General features: G+C 40.9%; 1 protein-coding gene across 1 annotated transcript in view; it reads right to left on the bottom strand.

Moving 5' to 3' along the window:
• The window catches only part of LOC129844190 (voltage-dependent T-type calcium channel subunit alpha-1H-like), a 105,515-nt gene that overhangs the window by 6,453 nt on the left and 81,831 nt on the right, over positions 1–17,231 (bottom strand). Inside the window, exons 9-12 of the mRNA XM_055912613.1 lie at positions 14,660–14,898; positions 8,780–8,946; positions 2,264–2,680; positions 2,036–2,170 (exon numbers count right to left, since the gene is read on the bottom strand). Of these exons, the coding sequence (XP_055768588.1) occupies positions 2,036–2,170; positions 2,264–2,680; positions 8,780–8,946; positions 14,660–14,898 (958 nt within the window). The remainder of the gene's footprint in view (positions 1–2,035; positions 2,171–2,263; positions 2,681–8,779; positions 8,947–14,659; positions 14,899–17,231) is intronic.

Raw genomic sequence — 17,231 nt, 5'->3', positions numbered from 1 at the left:
GAAATACTATATATAGAGATGGTTCTTACTAGTACTACTATAGAAATACTGTGTATATAGACAGATGGATCTTACTAGTTCTACTATAGAAATACTGTATATATAGAGATGGTTCTTACTAGTTCTACTATAGAAATACTGTATATAGAGAGATGGTTCTTACTAGTTCTACTATAGAAAAACTGTATAAATAGAGAGAGATGGATCTTTCTAGTTCTACTATAGAAATACTGTATATATATATAGAGAGAAGGATCTTACTAGTTCTACTATAGAAATACTGTATATATAGAGATGGATCTTACTAGTTCTAATATAGAAATACTATATATAGAGATGGATCTTACTAGTTCTACTATAGAAATACTGTGTATATATAGAGAGATGGATCTTACTGGTTCTACTATAGAAATACTGTATATATAGAGATGGATCTTACTAGTTCTACTATAGAAATACTATATATAGAGATGGATCTACTATAGAAATACTGTATATAGAGATGGATCTTACTAGTTCTACTATAGAAATACTATATATAGAGATGGATCTTACTAGTTCTACTATAGAAATACTATATATAGAGATGGATCTTACTAGTTCTACTATAGAAATACTGTATATATATATAGAGAGAAGGATCTTACTAGTTCTACTATAGAAATACTGTATATATAGAGATGGATCTTACTAGTTCTACTATAGAAATACTATATATAGAGATGGATCTACTATAGAAATACTGTATATAGAGATGGATCTTACTAGTTCTACTATAGAAATACTATATATAGAGATGGATCTTACTAGTTCTACTATAGAAATACTATATATAGAGATGGATCTTACTAGTTCTACTATAGAAATACTGTATATATATATAGAGAGAAGGATCTTACTAGTTCTACTATAGAAATACTGTATATATAGAGATGGATCTTACTAGTTATACTATAGAAATACTATATATAGAGATGGATCTTACTAGTTCTACTATAGAAATACTGTGTATATATAGAGAGATGGTTCTTACTAGTACTACTATAGAAATACTGTATATATAGAGATGGTTCTTACTAGTTCTACTATAGAAATACTGTGAATATACATATAGAGATGGATCTTACTAGTTCTACTATAGAAATACTGTATATATATATATAGAGATGGATCTTACTAGTTCTACTATAGAAATACTGTGAATATACATATAGAGATGGATCTTACTAGTTCTACTATAGAAATACTGTATATATAGAGATGGATCTTACTAGTTCTACTATAGAAATACTGTATATATATATATAGAGATGGATCTTACTAGTTCTACTATAGAAATACTGTATATATATAGAGAGAGATGGATCTTACTAGTTCTACTATAGAAATACTATATATAGAGAGAGATGGATCTTACTAGTTCTACTATAGAAATACTGTGTATATATAGAGATGGATCTTACTAGTTCTACTATAGAAATACTGTATATATATATATATAGAGATGGATCTTACTAGTTCTACTATAGAAATACTGTATATATATATATAGAGAGATGGATCTTACTAGTTATACTATAGAAATACTATATATAGAGATGGTTCTTACTAGTTCTACTATAGAAATACTGTATATAGAGATGGATCTTACTAGTTCTACTATAGAAATACTATATATAGAGATGGTTCTTACTAGTTCTACTATAGAAATACTGTATATAGAGATGGATCTTACTAGTTCTACTATAGAAATACTGTGTATATATAGAGATGGATCTTACTAGTTATACTATAGAAATACTATATATAGAGATGGTTCTTACTAGTTCTACTATAGAAATACTGTATATAGAGATGGATCTTACTAGTTATACTATAGAAATACTGTATCTAGAGATGGTTCTTACTAGTTATACTATAGAAATACTGTATATATAGAGAGAGATGGTTCTTACTAGTTCTACTATAGAAATACTGTATATAGAGATGGATCTACTATAGAAATACTGTATATATAGAGAGAAATGGATCTTACTGTGCTGTCCCATGAGTTGGTGCAGCTTGCTGAGGGGGTCCGGGCTGTTTTCTGGGAGGGGCGAGGGCTGTGTGGGGAGGGGCCTCTGGGGCTGTGTGGGGAGGGGGCCGTGGGGGTGTGTGGGGAGGGGGTTGTGGGGCTGTGTGGGGAGGGGGCCGTGGGGGTGTGTGGGGAGGGGGTTGTGGGGCTGTGTGGGGAGGAGGCTGTGGGGGTGTGTGAGGAGGGGGCCGTGGGGGTGTGTGGGGAGGGGGTTGTGGGGGTGTGTGGGGAGGGGGTTGTGGGGGTGTGTAGGGAGGGGGCTGTGGGGGTTTGTGAGGAGGGGGCCGTGGGGGTTTGTGAGGAGGGGGCTGTAAGGCTGTGTGGGGAGGGGGTTGTGGGGCTGTGTGGGGAGGAGGCTGTGGGGCTGTGTGGGGAGGGGGTTGTGGGGCTGTGTGGGGAGGGGGTGTGTGGGTAGGGGTTTGAGGGGGTGTGTGGGGAGGGGGTTGTGGGGGTGTGTGGGGGTGAAGCTGCAGATGAAGGAGGGCAGGATGGTGGGGTAGTTCATCCCTCCGTTCAGACGACCCAGGAGAGACGACCCCAGCCCAGGGGTCACAGAGGGGTCACGACCCGGGACAGGAAGTGACCTCATCTCCAGCTCCTCCCCACCTGGAAGAGTCATTATGTTGATTTAATTAATGAATGTTAGACAGACAGCTTTCATGGCAGTTAAACATCTATGAAAATCAACATGAACATCAGTTCCAGGTAAATAGCACGATCCCTTAGTTTCAGGTAAATAGTACGATCCCTTAGTTTCAGGTAAATAGCACGATCCCTTAGTTTCAGGTAAATAGTACGATCCCTTAGTTTCAGGTAAATAGTACGATCCCTTAGTTTCAGGTAAATAGTACGATCCCTTAGTTTCAGGTAAATAGTACGATCCTTTAGTTTCAGGTAAATAGTACGATCCCTTAGTTTCAGGTAAATAGTACGATCCCTTAGTTCCAGGTAAATAGTACGATCCCTTAGTTTCAGGTAAATAGTACGATCCCTTAGTTCCAGGTAAATAGTACGATCCTTTAGTTTCAGGTAAATAGTACGATCCCTTAGTTTCAGGTAAATAGTATGATCCCTTAGTTTCGGGTAGTTTCAGGTAAATAGTACGACCCCTTAGTTTCAGGTAAATAGTACGATCCCTTAGTTTCAGGTAAATAGTACGATCCCTTAGTTTCAGGTAAATAGTACGATCCCTTTGTTTCAGGTAAATAGTACGATCCCTTGGATTCAGGTAAATAGTACGATCCCTTAGTTTCAGGTAAATAGTACGATCCCTTAGTTTCAGGTAAATAGTACGATCCCTTAGTTTCAGGTAAATAGTACGATCCCTTAGTTTCAGGTAAATAGTACGATCCCTTAGTTTCAGGTAAATAGTACGATCCCTTAGTTTCAGGTAAATAGCACGATCCCTTAGTTTCAGGTAAATAGTACGATCCCTTAGTTTCAGTTAATAGTACGATCCCTTAGTTTCCGGTAAATAGTACGATCCCTTAGTTTCAGGTAAATAGAACAATCCCTTAGTTTCAGGTAAATAGTACTATCCCTTAGTTGCAGATAAATAGTACGATCCCTTAGTTTCAGGTAAATAGTACGACCCCTTAGTTTCAGGTAAATAGTACGATCCCTTAGTTTCAGGTAAATAGTAAGGTCCCTTAGTTTCAGGTAAATAGTACGATTCCTTAGTTTCTGTCACGTTCCTGACCTATTTATGTTAGTTGTTATGTGTGTTAGTTGGTCAGGACGTGAGGTTGGGTGGGCATTCTATGTTTTCTGTTTCTGTGTTGGTTTTGGGTTACCTGGTATGGCTCTTAATTAGAGGCAGGTGTTTGGCGTTCCTCTAATTAAGAGTCATATTTAGGTAGGCGTTGTCACAGTGTTCGTGGTGGGTGATTGTCTCCTGTGTCAGTATGTATGTTCGTGCCACACGGGACTGTAGCGTTTGTTTGTTTCGTTTCGTTTCGATGTCGTCTGTTTCCTGTACGTGAGTTTATGTTTAGTTATGTAAGTTTATGTTCAGGTTTCGTCAACGTCGTTTTCTTATTTTGTAAGTTTGTTAAAGTGTTTGTTTTCGTGTTGCCATCTTCATCGTTGTTATAAATAAAAAGATGGCTTATTTCCCGCAAGCTGCGTTTTGGTCTGAAGATCCTTCTCTCCTCACCTCATCCGAGGATGAGGAGAGCGACAGCCGTTACAGTTTCAGGTAAATAGTACGATCCCTTAGTTTCAGGTAAATAGTACGATCCCTTAGTTTCAGTTAATAGTACGATCCCTTAGTTTCCGGTAAATAGTACGATCCCTTAGTTTCAGGTAAATAGTACAATCCCTTAGTTTCAGGTAAATAGTACGATCCCTTAGTTGCAGATAAATAGTACGATCCCTTAGTTTCAGGTAAATAGTACGATCCCTTAGTTGCAGATAAATAGTACGATCCCTTAGTTGCAGATAAATAGTACGATCCCTTAGTTTCAGGTAAATAGTACGACCCCTTAGTTTCAGGTAAATAGTACGATCCCTTAGTTTCAGGTAAATAGTACGATCCCTTAGTTTCAGGTAAATAGTACGATCCCTTAGTTTCAGGTAAATAGTACGATCCCTTAGTTTCAGGTAAATAGTACGATCCCTTAGTCTCAGGTAAATAGTACGATCCCTTAGTTCCAGGTAAATAGTACGATCCCTTAGTTCCAGGTAAATAGTACGATCCCTTAGTTCCAGGTAAATAGTACGATCCCTTAGTTCCAGGTAAATAGTACGATCCCTTAGTTCCAGGTAAATAGTACGATCCCTTAGTTCCAGGTAAATAGTACGATCCCTTAGTTCCAGGTAAATAGTACGATCCCTTAGTTTCAGGTAAATAGTACGATCCCTTAGTTTCAGGTACTGCACAATGACTCATAAATAGTATAATCCACATCACCATAGTATAATCCCTTAGTGAAGATCCACAGCTCTATTCCTCACCACCGTAGTATAATCCCTTAGTGAAGATCCACAGCTCTATTCCTCACCACCGTAGTATAATCCACAGCCCTATTCCACACCACCGTAGTATAATCCACTCCACCGTAGTATAATCCACAGCCCTATTCCTCACCACCGTAGTATAATCCACAGCCCTATTCCTCACCACCGTAGTATAATCCACAGCCCTATTCCACTCCACCGTAGTATAATCCACGGCCCTATTCCACACCACCGTAGTATAATCCACAGCCCTATTCTACACCACCGTAGTATAATCCACAGCCCTAATCCTCACCACCGTAGTATAATCCACAGCCCTATTCCTCACCACCGTAGTATAATCCACAGCCCTATTCCTCACCACTGTAGTATAATCCACAGCCCTATTCCACATCACCGTAGTATAATCCACAGCCCTATTCTACACCACCGTAGTATAATCCACACCACCGTAGTATAATCCACAGCCCTATTCTACACCACCGTAGTATAATCCACAGCCCTATTCCACTCCACCGTAGTATAATCCACACCACCGTAGTATAATCCACATCCCTATTCCACACCACCGTAGTATAATCCACAGCCCTATTCCTCACCACCGTGGTATAATCCACAGCCCTATTCCACACCACCGTAGTATAATCCACAGCCCTATTCCTCACCACCGTAGTATAATCCACAGCCCTATTCCTCACCACCGTAGTATAATCCACAGCCCTAATCCACACCACCGTAGTATAATCCACAGCCCTATTCCTCACCACCGTAGTATAATCCACAGCCCTATTCCTCACCACCGTAGTATAATCCACAGCCCTATTCCACACCACCGTAGTATAATCCACAGCCCTATTCCTCACCACCGTAGTATAATCCACAGCCCTATTCCACACCACCGTAGTATAATCCACGTCCCTATTCCTCACCACCGTAGTATAATCCACAGCCCTAATCCACACCACCGTAGTATAATCCACAGCCCTATTCCACACCACCGTAGTATAATCCACAGCCCTATTCTACACCACCGTAGTATAATCCACAGCCCTATTCCTCACCACCGTAGTATAATCCACAGCCCTATTCTACACCACCGTAGTATAATCCACACCACCGTAGTATAATCCACAGCCCTATTCTACACCACAGTAGTATAATCCACAGCCCTATTCCACACCACCGTAGTATAATCCACAGCCCTAATCCACTCCACCGTAGTATAATCCACACCACCGTAGTATAATCCACAGCCCTATTCCACACCACCGTAGTATAATCCACACCACCGTAGTATAATCCACAGCCCTATTCCACACCACCGTAGTATAATCCACACCACCGTAGTATAATCCACAGCCCTAATCCACTCCACCGTAGTATAATCCACACCACCGTAGTATAATCCACAGCCCTATTCCACACCACCGTAGTATAATCCACACCACCGTAGTATAATCCACAGCCTTATTCTACACCACCGTAGTATAATCCACAGCCCTATTCCACACCACCGTAGTATAATCCACACCACCGTAGTATAATCCACAGCCCTATTCCACACCACCGTAGTATAATCCACACCACCGTAGTATAATCCACAGCCCTAATCCACACCACCATAGTATAATCCACAGCCCTATTCCACACCACCGTAGTATAATCCACACCACCGTAGTATAATCCACAGCCCTAATCCACACCACCGTAGTATAATCCACAGCCCTATTCCACACCACTGTAGTATAATCCACACCACCGTAGTATAATCCACAGCCCTATTCCACACCACCGTAGTATAATCCACACCACCGTAGTATAATCCACAGCCCTAATCCACACCACCGTAGTATAATCCACAGCCCTATTCCACACCACCGTAGTATAATCCACACCACCGTAGTATAATCCACAGCCCTAATCCACACCACCGTAGTATAATCCACAGCCCTATTCTACACCACCGTAGTATAATCCACACCACCGTAGTATAATCCACAGCCCTATTCCACACCACCGTAGTATAATCCACACCACCGTAGTATAATCCACAGCCCTATTCCTCACCACCGTAGTATAATCCACAGCCCTATTCCACACCACCGTAGTATAATCCACAGCCCTATTCCTCACCACCGTAGTATAATCCACAGCCCTAATCCACACCACCGTAGTATAATCCACAGCCCTATTCTACACCACCGTAGTATAATCCACAGCCCTATTCCACACCACCGTAGTATAATCCACACCACCGTAGTATAATCCACAGCCCTATTCCTCACCACCGTAGTATAATCCACACCACCGTAGTATAATCCACAGCCCTATTCCACACCACCGTAGTATAATCCACAGCCCTATTCCTCACCACCGTAGTATAATCCACAGCCCTATTCCACACCACCGTAGTATAATCCACAGCCCTATTCCACACCACCGTAGTATAATCCACAGCCCTATTCCTCACCACTGTAGTATAATCCACAGCCCTATTCCACTCCACCGTAGTATAATCCACAGCCCTATTCCACTCCACCGTAGTATAATCCACGTCCCTATTCCACTCCACCGTAGTATAATCCACAGCCCTATTCCACACCACCGTAGTATAATCCACAGCCCTATTCCTCACCACCGTAGTATAATCCACGTCCCTATTCCACATCACCGTAGTATAATCCACAGCCCTATTCCACACCACCGTAGTATAATCCACAGCCCTATTCCACACCACCGTAGTATAATCCACAGCCCTATTCCTCACCACCGTAGTATAATCCACAGCCCTATTCCTCACCACCGTAGTATAATCCACGTCCCTATTCCACTCCACCGTAGTATAATCCACAGCCCTATTCCTCACAACCGTAGTATAATCCACAACGGCCCCGTTCCCTCTGTATTGCACACGGCCCCGTTCCCTCTGTATTGCACACGGCCCCGTTCCCTCTGTATTGCACACGGCCCCGTTCCCTCTGTATTGCACACGGCCCCGTTCCCTCTGTATTGCACACGGCCCCGTTCCCTCTGTATTGCACACGGCCCCGTTTCCCTCTGTATTGCACACGGCCCCGTTCCCTCTGTATTGCACACGGCCCCGTTCCCTCTGTATTGCACACGGCCCCGTTCCCTCTGTATTGCACACGGCCCCGTTCCCTCTGTATTGCACACGGCCCCGTTCCCTCTGTATTGCACACGGCCCCGTTCCCTCTGTATTGCACACGGCCCCGTTCCCTCTGTATTGCACACGGCCCCGTTTCCCTCTGTATTGCACACGGCCCCGTTCCCTCTGTATTGCACACGGCCCCGTTCCCTCTGTATTGCACACGGCCCCGTTCCCTCTGTATTGCACACGGCCCCGTTTCCCTCTGTATTGCACACGGCCCCGTTCCCTCTGTATTGCACACGGCCCCGTTCCCTCTGTATTGCACACGGCCCCGTTCCCTCTGTATTGCACACGGCCCCGTTCCCTCTGTATTACACACGGCCTTGTTTAGTACCCCGAGACCAATAATCTGGTCGTGTTCCTCCCCCGACAACATTGTGAGCGAACGCCAGATCTCACAACGTCCGGTTAGGTATTTAACACATCTGATATCCATCTGACGCCTGACTGCACAGTCGACGACGTGGTACACAACCATCGGTTGACGTAACGCCACCATCTTTGATATGTAAAATCAGCCTCGGGAAAACAAAAAACGCAAACCCTTTTTTTTATGTTTACTAGTCTAGTCTACGAACCTGTTGCTTCGGGGGTGTGTCCTCCGTTGCTATGCCGACAGTGGTGGCGCTGGTGATGCTGCAGCAGGTTGTGTACGGGGCGGAGCCAGGGGGCGTTTCTGGACGTTCTGCGGCCGACCCCCGGGCCACTTCCTCCTCCGTTAGGGTTTACCTTCTTACGACGCTTACTGCCGCACATATGATCATTAAACAGGAAGCAGGACAAATACAACTTTATTCACTCTTACAACAGGAAGTTATAACAGGAAGTTGAACTTATCCTGGACTTTATTCACTTTTATAACGAGTCAGCTATAACAGGAAGTTGAACTTATCCTGGGCTTTATTCACTTTTATAACGAGTCAGCTATAACAGGAAGTTGAACGTATCCTGGGCTTTATTCACTACAACAAGTCAGCTATAACAGGAAGTTGAACTTATCCTGGACTTTATTCACTATAATGAGTCAGCTATAACAGGAAGTTGAACTTATCCTGGCCTTTATTCACTATAATGAGTCAGCTATAACAGGAAGTTGAACTTATCCTGGACTTTATTCACTACAACGAGTCAGCTATAACAGGAAGTTGAACTTATCCTGGGTTTTTTCACTACAACGAGTCAGCTATAACAGGAAGTTGAATTTATCCTGGACTTTATTCACTACAACGAGTCAGCTATAAAAGGAAGTTAAATTTATCCTGGCCTTTATCCACTACAACGAGTCAGCTATAACAGGAAGTTGAATTTATCCTGGACTTTATTCACTACAACGAGTCAGCTATAACAGGAAGTTGAATTTATCCTGGCCTTTATTCACTATAACGAGTCAGCTATAACAGGAAGTTGAATTTATCCTGGCCTTTATTCACTACAACGAGTCAGCTATAACAGGAAGTTGAATTTATCCTGGCCTTTATTCACTACAACGAGTCAGCTATAACAGGAAGTTGAATTTATCCTGGGCTTTATTCACTATAACGAGTCAGCTATAACAGGAAGTTGAATTTATCCTGGCCTTTATTCACTACAACGAGTCAGCTATAACAGGAAGTTGAACTTATCCTGGGCTTTATTCACTACAACGAGTCAGCTATAACAGAAAGTTGAATTTATCCTGGCCTTTATTCACTATAACGAGTCAGCTATAACAGGAAGTTCAATTTATCCTGGCCTTTATTCACTATAACGAGTCAGCTATAACAGGAAGTTGAATTTATCCTGGCCTTTATTTACTACAACGAGTCAGCTATAACAGGAAGTTGAATTTATCCTGGGCTTTATTCACTACAACGAGTCAGCTATAACAGGAAGTTGAATTTATCCTGGGCTTTATTCACTATAACGAGTCAGCTATAACAGGAAGTTGAATTTATCCTGGCCTTTATTCACTATAACGAGTCAGCTATAACAGGAAGTTGAATTTATCCTGGCCTTTATTCACTATAACGAGTCAGCTATAACAGGAAGTTGAATTTATCCTGGCCCTTATTCACTACAACGAGTCAGCTATAACAGGAAGTTGAGTTTATCCTGGCCCTTATTCACTATAACGAGTCAGCTATAACAGGAAGTTGAATTTATCCTGGCCTTTATTCACTATAACGAGTCAGCTATAACAGGAAGTTGAACTTATCCTGGACTTTATTCACTATAACGAGTCAGTTATAACAGGAAGTTGAATTTATCCTGGCCTTTATTCACTATAACGAGTCAGCTATAACAGGAAGTTGAATTTATCCTGGCCTTTATTCACTATAACGAGTCAGCTATAACAGGAAGTTGAATTTATCCTGGGCTTTATTTACTACAACGAGTCAGCTATAACAGGAAGTTGAATTTATCCTGGCCTTTATTCACTACAACGAGTCAGCTATAACAGGAAGTTGAATTTATCCTGGCCTTTATTCACTACAACGAGTCAGCTATAACAGGAAGTTGAATTTATCCTGGCCTTTATTCATTATAACGAGTCAGCTATAACAGGAAGTTGAATTTATCCTGGGCTTTATTCACTATAACGAGTCAGCTATAACAGGAAGTTGAATTTATCCTGGCCTTTATTCACTATAACGAGTCAGCTATAACAGGAAGTTGAATTTATCCTGGCCTTTATCCACTATAACGAGTCAGCTATAACAGGAAGTTGAATTTATCCTGGGCTTTATTCACTATAACGAGTCAGCTATAACAGGAAGTTGAATTTATCCTGGGCTTTATTCACTATAATGAGTCAGCTATAACAGGAAGTTGAATTTATCCTGGGCTTTATTCACTATAACGAGTCAGCTATAACAGGAAGTTGAATTCATCCTGGGCTTTATTCACTACAACGAGTCAGCTATAACAGGAAGTTCAATTTATCCTGGCCCTTATTCACTATAACGAGTCAGCTATAACAGGAAGTTGAATTTATCCTGGCCTTTATTCACTATAACGAGTCAGCTATAACAGGAAGTTGAATTTATCCTGGGCTTTATTCACTACAACGAGTCAGCTATAACAGGAAGTTGAATTTATCCTGGCCTTTATTCACTACAACGAGTCAGCTATAACAGGAAGTTGAATTTATCCTGGCCTTTATTCACTACAACGAGTCAGCTATAACAGGAAGTTGAATTTATCCTGGGCTTTATTCACTATAACGAGTCAGCTATAACAGGAAGTTGAATTTATCCTGGCCTTTATTCACTATAACGAGTCAGCTATAACAGGAAGTTGAATTTATCCTGGCCTTTATTCACTATAACGAGTCAGCTATAACAGGAAGTTGAATTTATCCTGGCCTTTATTCACTACAACGAGTCAGCTATAACAGGAAGTTGAGTTTATCCTGGCCTTTATTCACTATAACGAGTCAGCTATAACAGGAAGTTGAATTTATCCTGGCCTTTATTCACTATAACGAGTCAGCTATAACAGGAAGTTGAACTTATCCTGGACTTTATTCACTATAACGAGTCAGTTATAACAGGAAGTTGAATTTATCCTGGCCTTTATTCACTATAACGAGTCAGCTATAACAGGAAGTTGAATTTATCCTGGCCTTTATTCACTATAACGAGTCAGCTATAACAGGAAGTTGAATTTATCCTGGCCTTTATTCACTATAACGAGTCAGCTATAACAGGAAGTTGAATTTATCCTGGCCTTTATTCACTACAACGAGTCAGCTATAACAGGAAGTTGAATTTATCCTGGCCTTTATTCACTATAACGAGTCAGCTATAACAGGAAGTTGAATTTATCCTGGGCTTTATTTACTACAACGAGTCAGCTATAACAGGAAGTTGAATTTATCCTGGCCTTTATTCACTACAACGAGTCAGCTATAACAGGAAGTTGAATTTATCCTGGCCTTTATTCACTACAACGAGTCAGCTATAACAGGAAGTTGAATTTATCCTGGCCTTTATTCACTATAACGAGTCAGCTATAACAGGAAGTTGAATTTATCCTGGGCTTTATTCACTATAACGAGTCAGCTATAACAGGAAGTTGAATTTATCCTGGCCTTTATTCACTATAACGAGTCAGCTATAACAGGAAGTTGAATTTATCCTGGCCTTTATCCACTATAACGAGTCAGCTATAACAGGAAGTTGAATTTATCCTGGGCTTTATTCACTATAACGAGTCAGCTATAACAGGAAGTTGAATTTATCCTGGGCTTTATTCACTATAATGAGTCAGCTATAACAGGAAGTTGAATTTATCCTGGGCTTTATTCACTATAACGAGTCAGCTATAACAGGAAGTTGAATTCATCCTGGGCTTTATTCACTACAACGAGTCAGCTATAACAGGAAGTTCAATTTATCCTGGCCCTTATTCACTATAACGAGTCAGCTATAACAGGAAGTTGAATTTATCCTGGCCTTTATTCACTATAACGAGTCAGCTATAACAGGAAGTTGAATTTATCCTGGGTTTTATTCACTATAACGAGTCAGCTATAACAGGAAGTTGAATTTATCCTGGCCTTTATTCACTACAACGAGTCAGCTATAACAGGAAGTTGAATTTATCCTGGCCTTTATTCACTACAACGAGTCAGCTATAACAGGAAGTTGAATTTATCCTGGGCTTTATTCACTATAACGAGTCAGCTATAACAGGAAGTTGAATTTATCCTGGCCTTTATTCACTATAACGAGTCAGCTATAACAGGAAGTTGAATTTATCCTGGCCTTTATTCACTATAACGAGTCAGCTATAACAGGAAGTTATACATTATCTTCAGGAAGTATTCACACCACTCGACTTGTTCCACATTTTGTTAAGTTACAGCCTTTTTCTAATATTGATCAAATAGTTTTTCCCCCTAATCAATCTACACACAATACCTCCAAAATGACAAACTAAAAATACTTTTTCATACATTTTTGCTAATTTATAAAAAAATGAAATATTTACATAAGTATTCAGACCCTTCACTCAGTACTTTGTTGAAGCACTTTTGGCAGTGATTACAGCCTCGAGTCTTCTTGGGTTTGACGCTACAATCTTGGCACACCTGTATTTTGGGAGTTTTTCCCATTCTTCTCTGCAGATCTTCTCAAGTTCTGTCAGGTTGGATGGGGAGCGTCGCTGCACAGCTATTTTCAGGTCTCTCCAAAGATGTTAGATCGGGTCCAAGTCCGGGCCACTCAAGGACATTCAGAAACTTGTTCCGAAGCCACTCTTGCGTTTTCTTGGCTAAGTGCTTAGGGTTGTTGTCCTGTTGGAATGGATTTTCATCAAGGATCTCTCTGTACTTTGCTTCGTTTATTTTTGCCTCGATCTTAACTAGTCTCCCTGCCGCTGAAAAACATCCCCACAGCATGATGCTGTCACCACCGTGCTTCACCGTAGGGATGGTGCCAGGTTTCCTCCAGACGTGACGCTTGACATTCAGGCCAAAGAGTTCAATCTTGGTTTAATCAGACCAGAGAATCTTGTTTCTAATGGTCTGAGAGTCCTTTACGTCCCTTTTGGCAGACTCCCAGCGGGCTGTTACGTGTTGTTTACTGAGGAGTGGCTTCCGTTTGTCTGGCCACTCTACTGTAAAGGCCTGATTGGTGGAGTGCTGTAGAGATAGTTGTCCTTCTGGAAGGTTCTCCCATCTCAACAGAGGAAGTCTGGAGCTCTGTCAGAGTGACCTTCAGGTTCTTGGTCACCTCCCTGACCAAGGCCCTTCTCCCTCGAATGCTCAGTTTGGCCGGGCGGCCAGCTCTAGGAAGAGTCTTGGAGGTTCCAAACTTCTTCCATTTATGAATGATGGAGGCCACTGTGTTCTTGGGGACCTTCAATGCTGCAGAAATGTTTTGGTACCCTTCCCCAGATCTGTGCTTCGACACAATCCAGTCTCGGACCTCTACGGACAATTCCTTCGACCTCATGCCTTGGTTTTTGCTCTGACCTGCACTGTCAACTGTGGGACCTTATATAGACAGGTGTGTACCTTTTCAAACCATGTCCAATCAATTAAATGTACCACAGGTGGACTCCAATCAAGTTGTAGAAACATCTCAAGGATGATCAATGCAACAGGAAGCACCTGAAGCTCAATTTCAAGTCTCATAGCAAAAGGGTCTGAATACTTATGGAAATAGTGTATTTCTGTTATTTATCTTTAATAAATTAGCAAAATTTTTATAAAAACACTGTTTTTGCTTCGTCATTATAGTATTGTGTGTAGATTGCTGACAGATAAAAAATAAAAAATAAAAAATTAGAATAAGGCTGTAATTTTAAACAAAATGTGTAAAAATTCAAGGGGTTTAAATAGTTTTTGAAGGCACATATAATAGGTAGTTGTGTAAATACAGATTATATTTATTTTTTAACTAAAAAATACTTTAAAAAAATAAGTTGAAATAATAATAATAATGAATTTGTTGTTGTTGTCGTTGACCTACCTGTGCCAGGTTGTGTACAGACGTTGTACTCGTCGGGTCAGTTTACGGTAGAGGTGTGAGACGTATCTCAGCATCTCTTCATAGCAGGATCCCGGTTCGCTGTAGCTGGCCAGAGTACTGTCGTTGGACATGTAACGCGCTCGCTGCTCGCGCATCAACGCGTTCTCGCGCTGCTTCGTCTCCGCAAACTGGGTCGCTATGACTACCAGGCACAGGTTGATCATGAAGAAAGAGCCCACCTGACGAGACGAGGGGGGAGGGGAGGGGGAGGGGGAGGGGAGGGCGGGAGGGGAGGGACGACCAAGGAACGTACACAGAGTTTAGAGAGAGTAAAGACGATGGGAAAACTACTACAGCGAGACTACTTCACTTAATCATAATCGGAAATTACAAAAGGGGCCAAGCAGAAACATACACACAGAGTGTGGGACAACCAGTAGCCGTCACAGAGTTCCAGGTCATTATTAAAGGACAAGTCCATTCCATCATTTAGTTAAATTGAAGGTTTTACATCACTGAAACCAGGCAGTTGGATGGTGTAAGGTACTGGACTGTGTTAATTCGACAGAAATGACTGACTCAAAAAACAAAATAATAATAATAAAAAATAAATGTACACATAGTACACGATATTCAATCGTTTCATTCAAACTGCTGGCGTGCGTCAACGAGCCTCTGCGTAACCAGGCAATAAAATACAACTTGGTTCTGTTTGTGAAGCTTGACGCGCTGCAAGTCCCGCCTCTCCCATCTCCTCATTGGTGTTTAGGAGCACGTGGGTGATTGAACGAGGAACTGAGGTCCACACTCCAGTCCAGTTGGTGGTGGTAATGCACCTTAAAGTTGGTTGCAAACCGCTATATAAAATCCACAGAAGAAGAAGATACTGTATTCTGATTCTATACTGTACTCTGATTCTATACTGTACTCTGATTCTATACTGTACTCTGTATCAGTGTCTGTCTGATTCTATACTGTACTCTGATTCTATACTGTACTCTGATTCTATACTGTACTCTGATTCTATACTGTACTCTGATTCTATACTGTACTCTGATTCTATACTGTATTCTGATTCTATACTGTACTCTGATTCTATACTGTACTCTGATTCTATACTGTACTCTGATTCTATACTGTACTCTGATTCTATACTGTACTCTGTATCAGTGTCTGTCTGATTCTATACTGTACTCTGATTCTATACTGTATTCTGATTCTATACTGTACTCTGATTCTATACTGTACTCTGATTCTATACTGTACTCTGATTCTATACTGTTCTCTGATTCTATACTGTACTCTGATTCTATACTGTACTCTGATTCTATACTGTACTCTGATTCTATACTGTACTCTGATTCTATACTGTATTCTGATTCTATACTGTACTCTGATTCTATACTGTACTCTGATTCTATACTGTTCTCTGATTCTATACTGTACTCTGATTCTATACTGTACTCTGATTCTATACTGTACTCTGATTCTATACTGTACTCTCTATCAGTGTCTGTCTGATTCTATACTGTACTCTGATTCTATACTGTATTCTGATTCTATACTGTACTCTGATTCTATACTGTACTCTGATTCTATACTGTACTCTGATTCTATACTGTATTCTGTATCAGTGTCTGTCTGATTCTATACTGTACTCTGATTCTATACTGTACTCTGATTCTATACTGTACTCTGATTCTAGACTGTACTCTGATTCTATACTGTTCTCTGATTCTATACTGTACTCTGATTCTATACTGTACTCTGATTCTATACTGTACTCTGATTCTATACTGTACTCTGATTCTATACTGTACTCTGATTCTATACTGTACTCTGATTCTATACTGTTCTCTGATTCTATACTGTACTCTGATTCTAGACTGTACTCTGATTCTATACTGTTCTCTGATTCTATACTGTACTCTGATTCTATACTGTACTCTGATTCCATACTGTATTCTGATTCTATACTGTACTCTGTATCAGTGTCTGTCTGATTCTATACTGTACTCTGATTCTATACTGTACTCTGATTCTATACTGTACTCTGATTCTATACTGTACTCTGATTCTAGACTGTACTCTGATTCTATACTGTTCTCTGATTCTATACTGTACTCTGATTCTATACTGTACTCTGATTCTATACTGTTCTCTGGTTCTATACTGTACTCTGATTCTATACTGTCCTCTGATTCTATACTGTACTCTGATTCTATACTGTACTCTGTATCAGTGTCTGTCTGATTCTATACTGTACTCTGATACCATACTGTACTCTTGTACTCTGATTCTAGATTGTACTCTGATTCTATACTGTACTCTGATTCCATACTGTACTCTTGTACTCTGATTCTATACTGTACTCTGTATCAGTGTCTGTCTGATTCTATACTGTACTCTGATTCCATACTGTACTCTTGTACTCTGATTCCATACTGTACTCTTGTACTCTGATTCTATACTGTACTCTGATTCTATACTGTACTCTGATTCCATACTGTACTCTTGTACTCTGATTCCATACTGTACTCTTGTACTCTGATTCTATACTGTACTCTGATTC

Source organism: Salvelinus fontinalis, unplaced genomic scaffold (assembly GCF_029448725.1).
Source record: "Salvelinus fontinalis isolate EN_2023a unplaced genomic scaffold, ASM2944872v1 scaffold_0192, whole genome shotgun sequence".
NCBI lineage: Eukaryota > Metazoa > Chordata > Actinopteri > Salmoniformes > Salmonidae > Salvelinus > Salvelinus fontinalis.
Note: the sequence above shows the minus strand (reverse complement) of the source record. Positions and strands in the feature narration are given on the sequence as shown.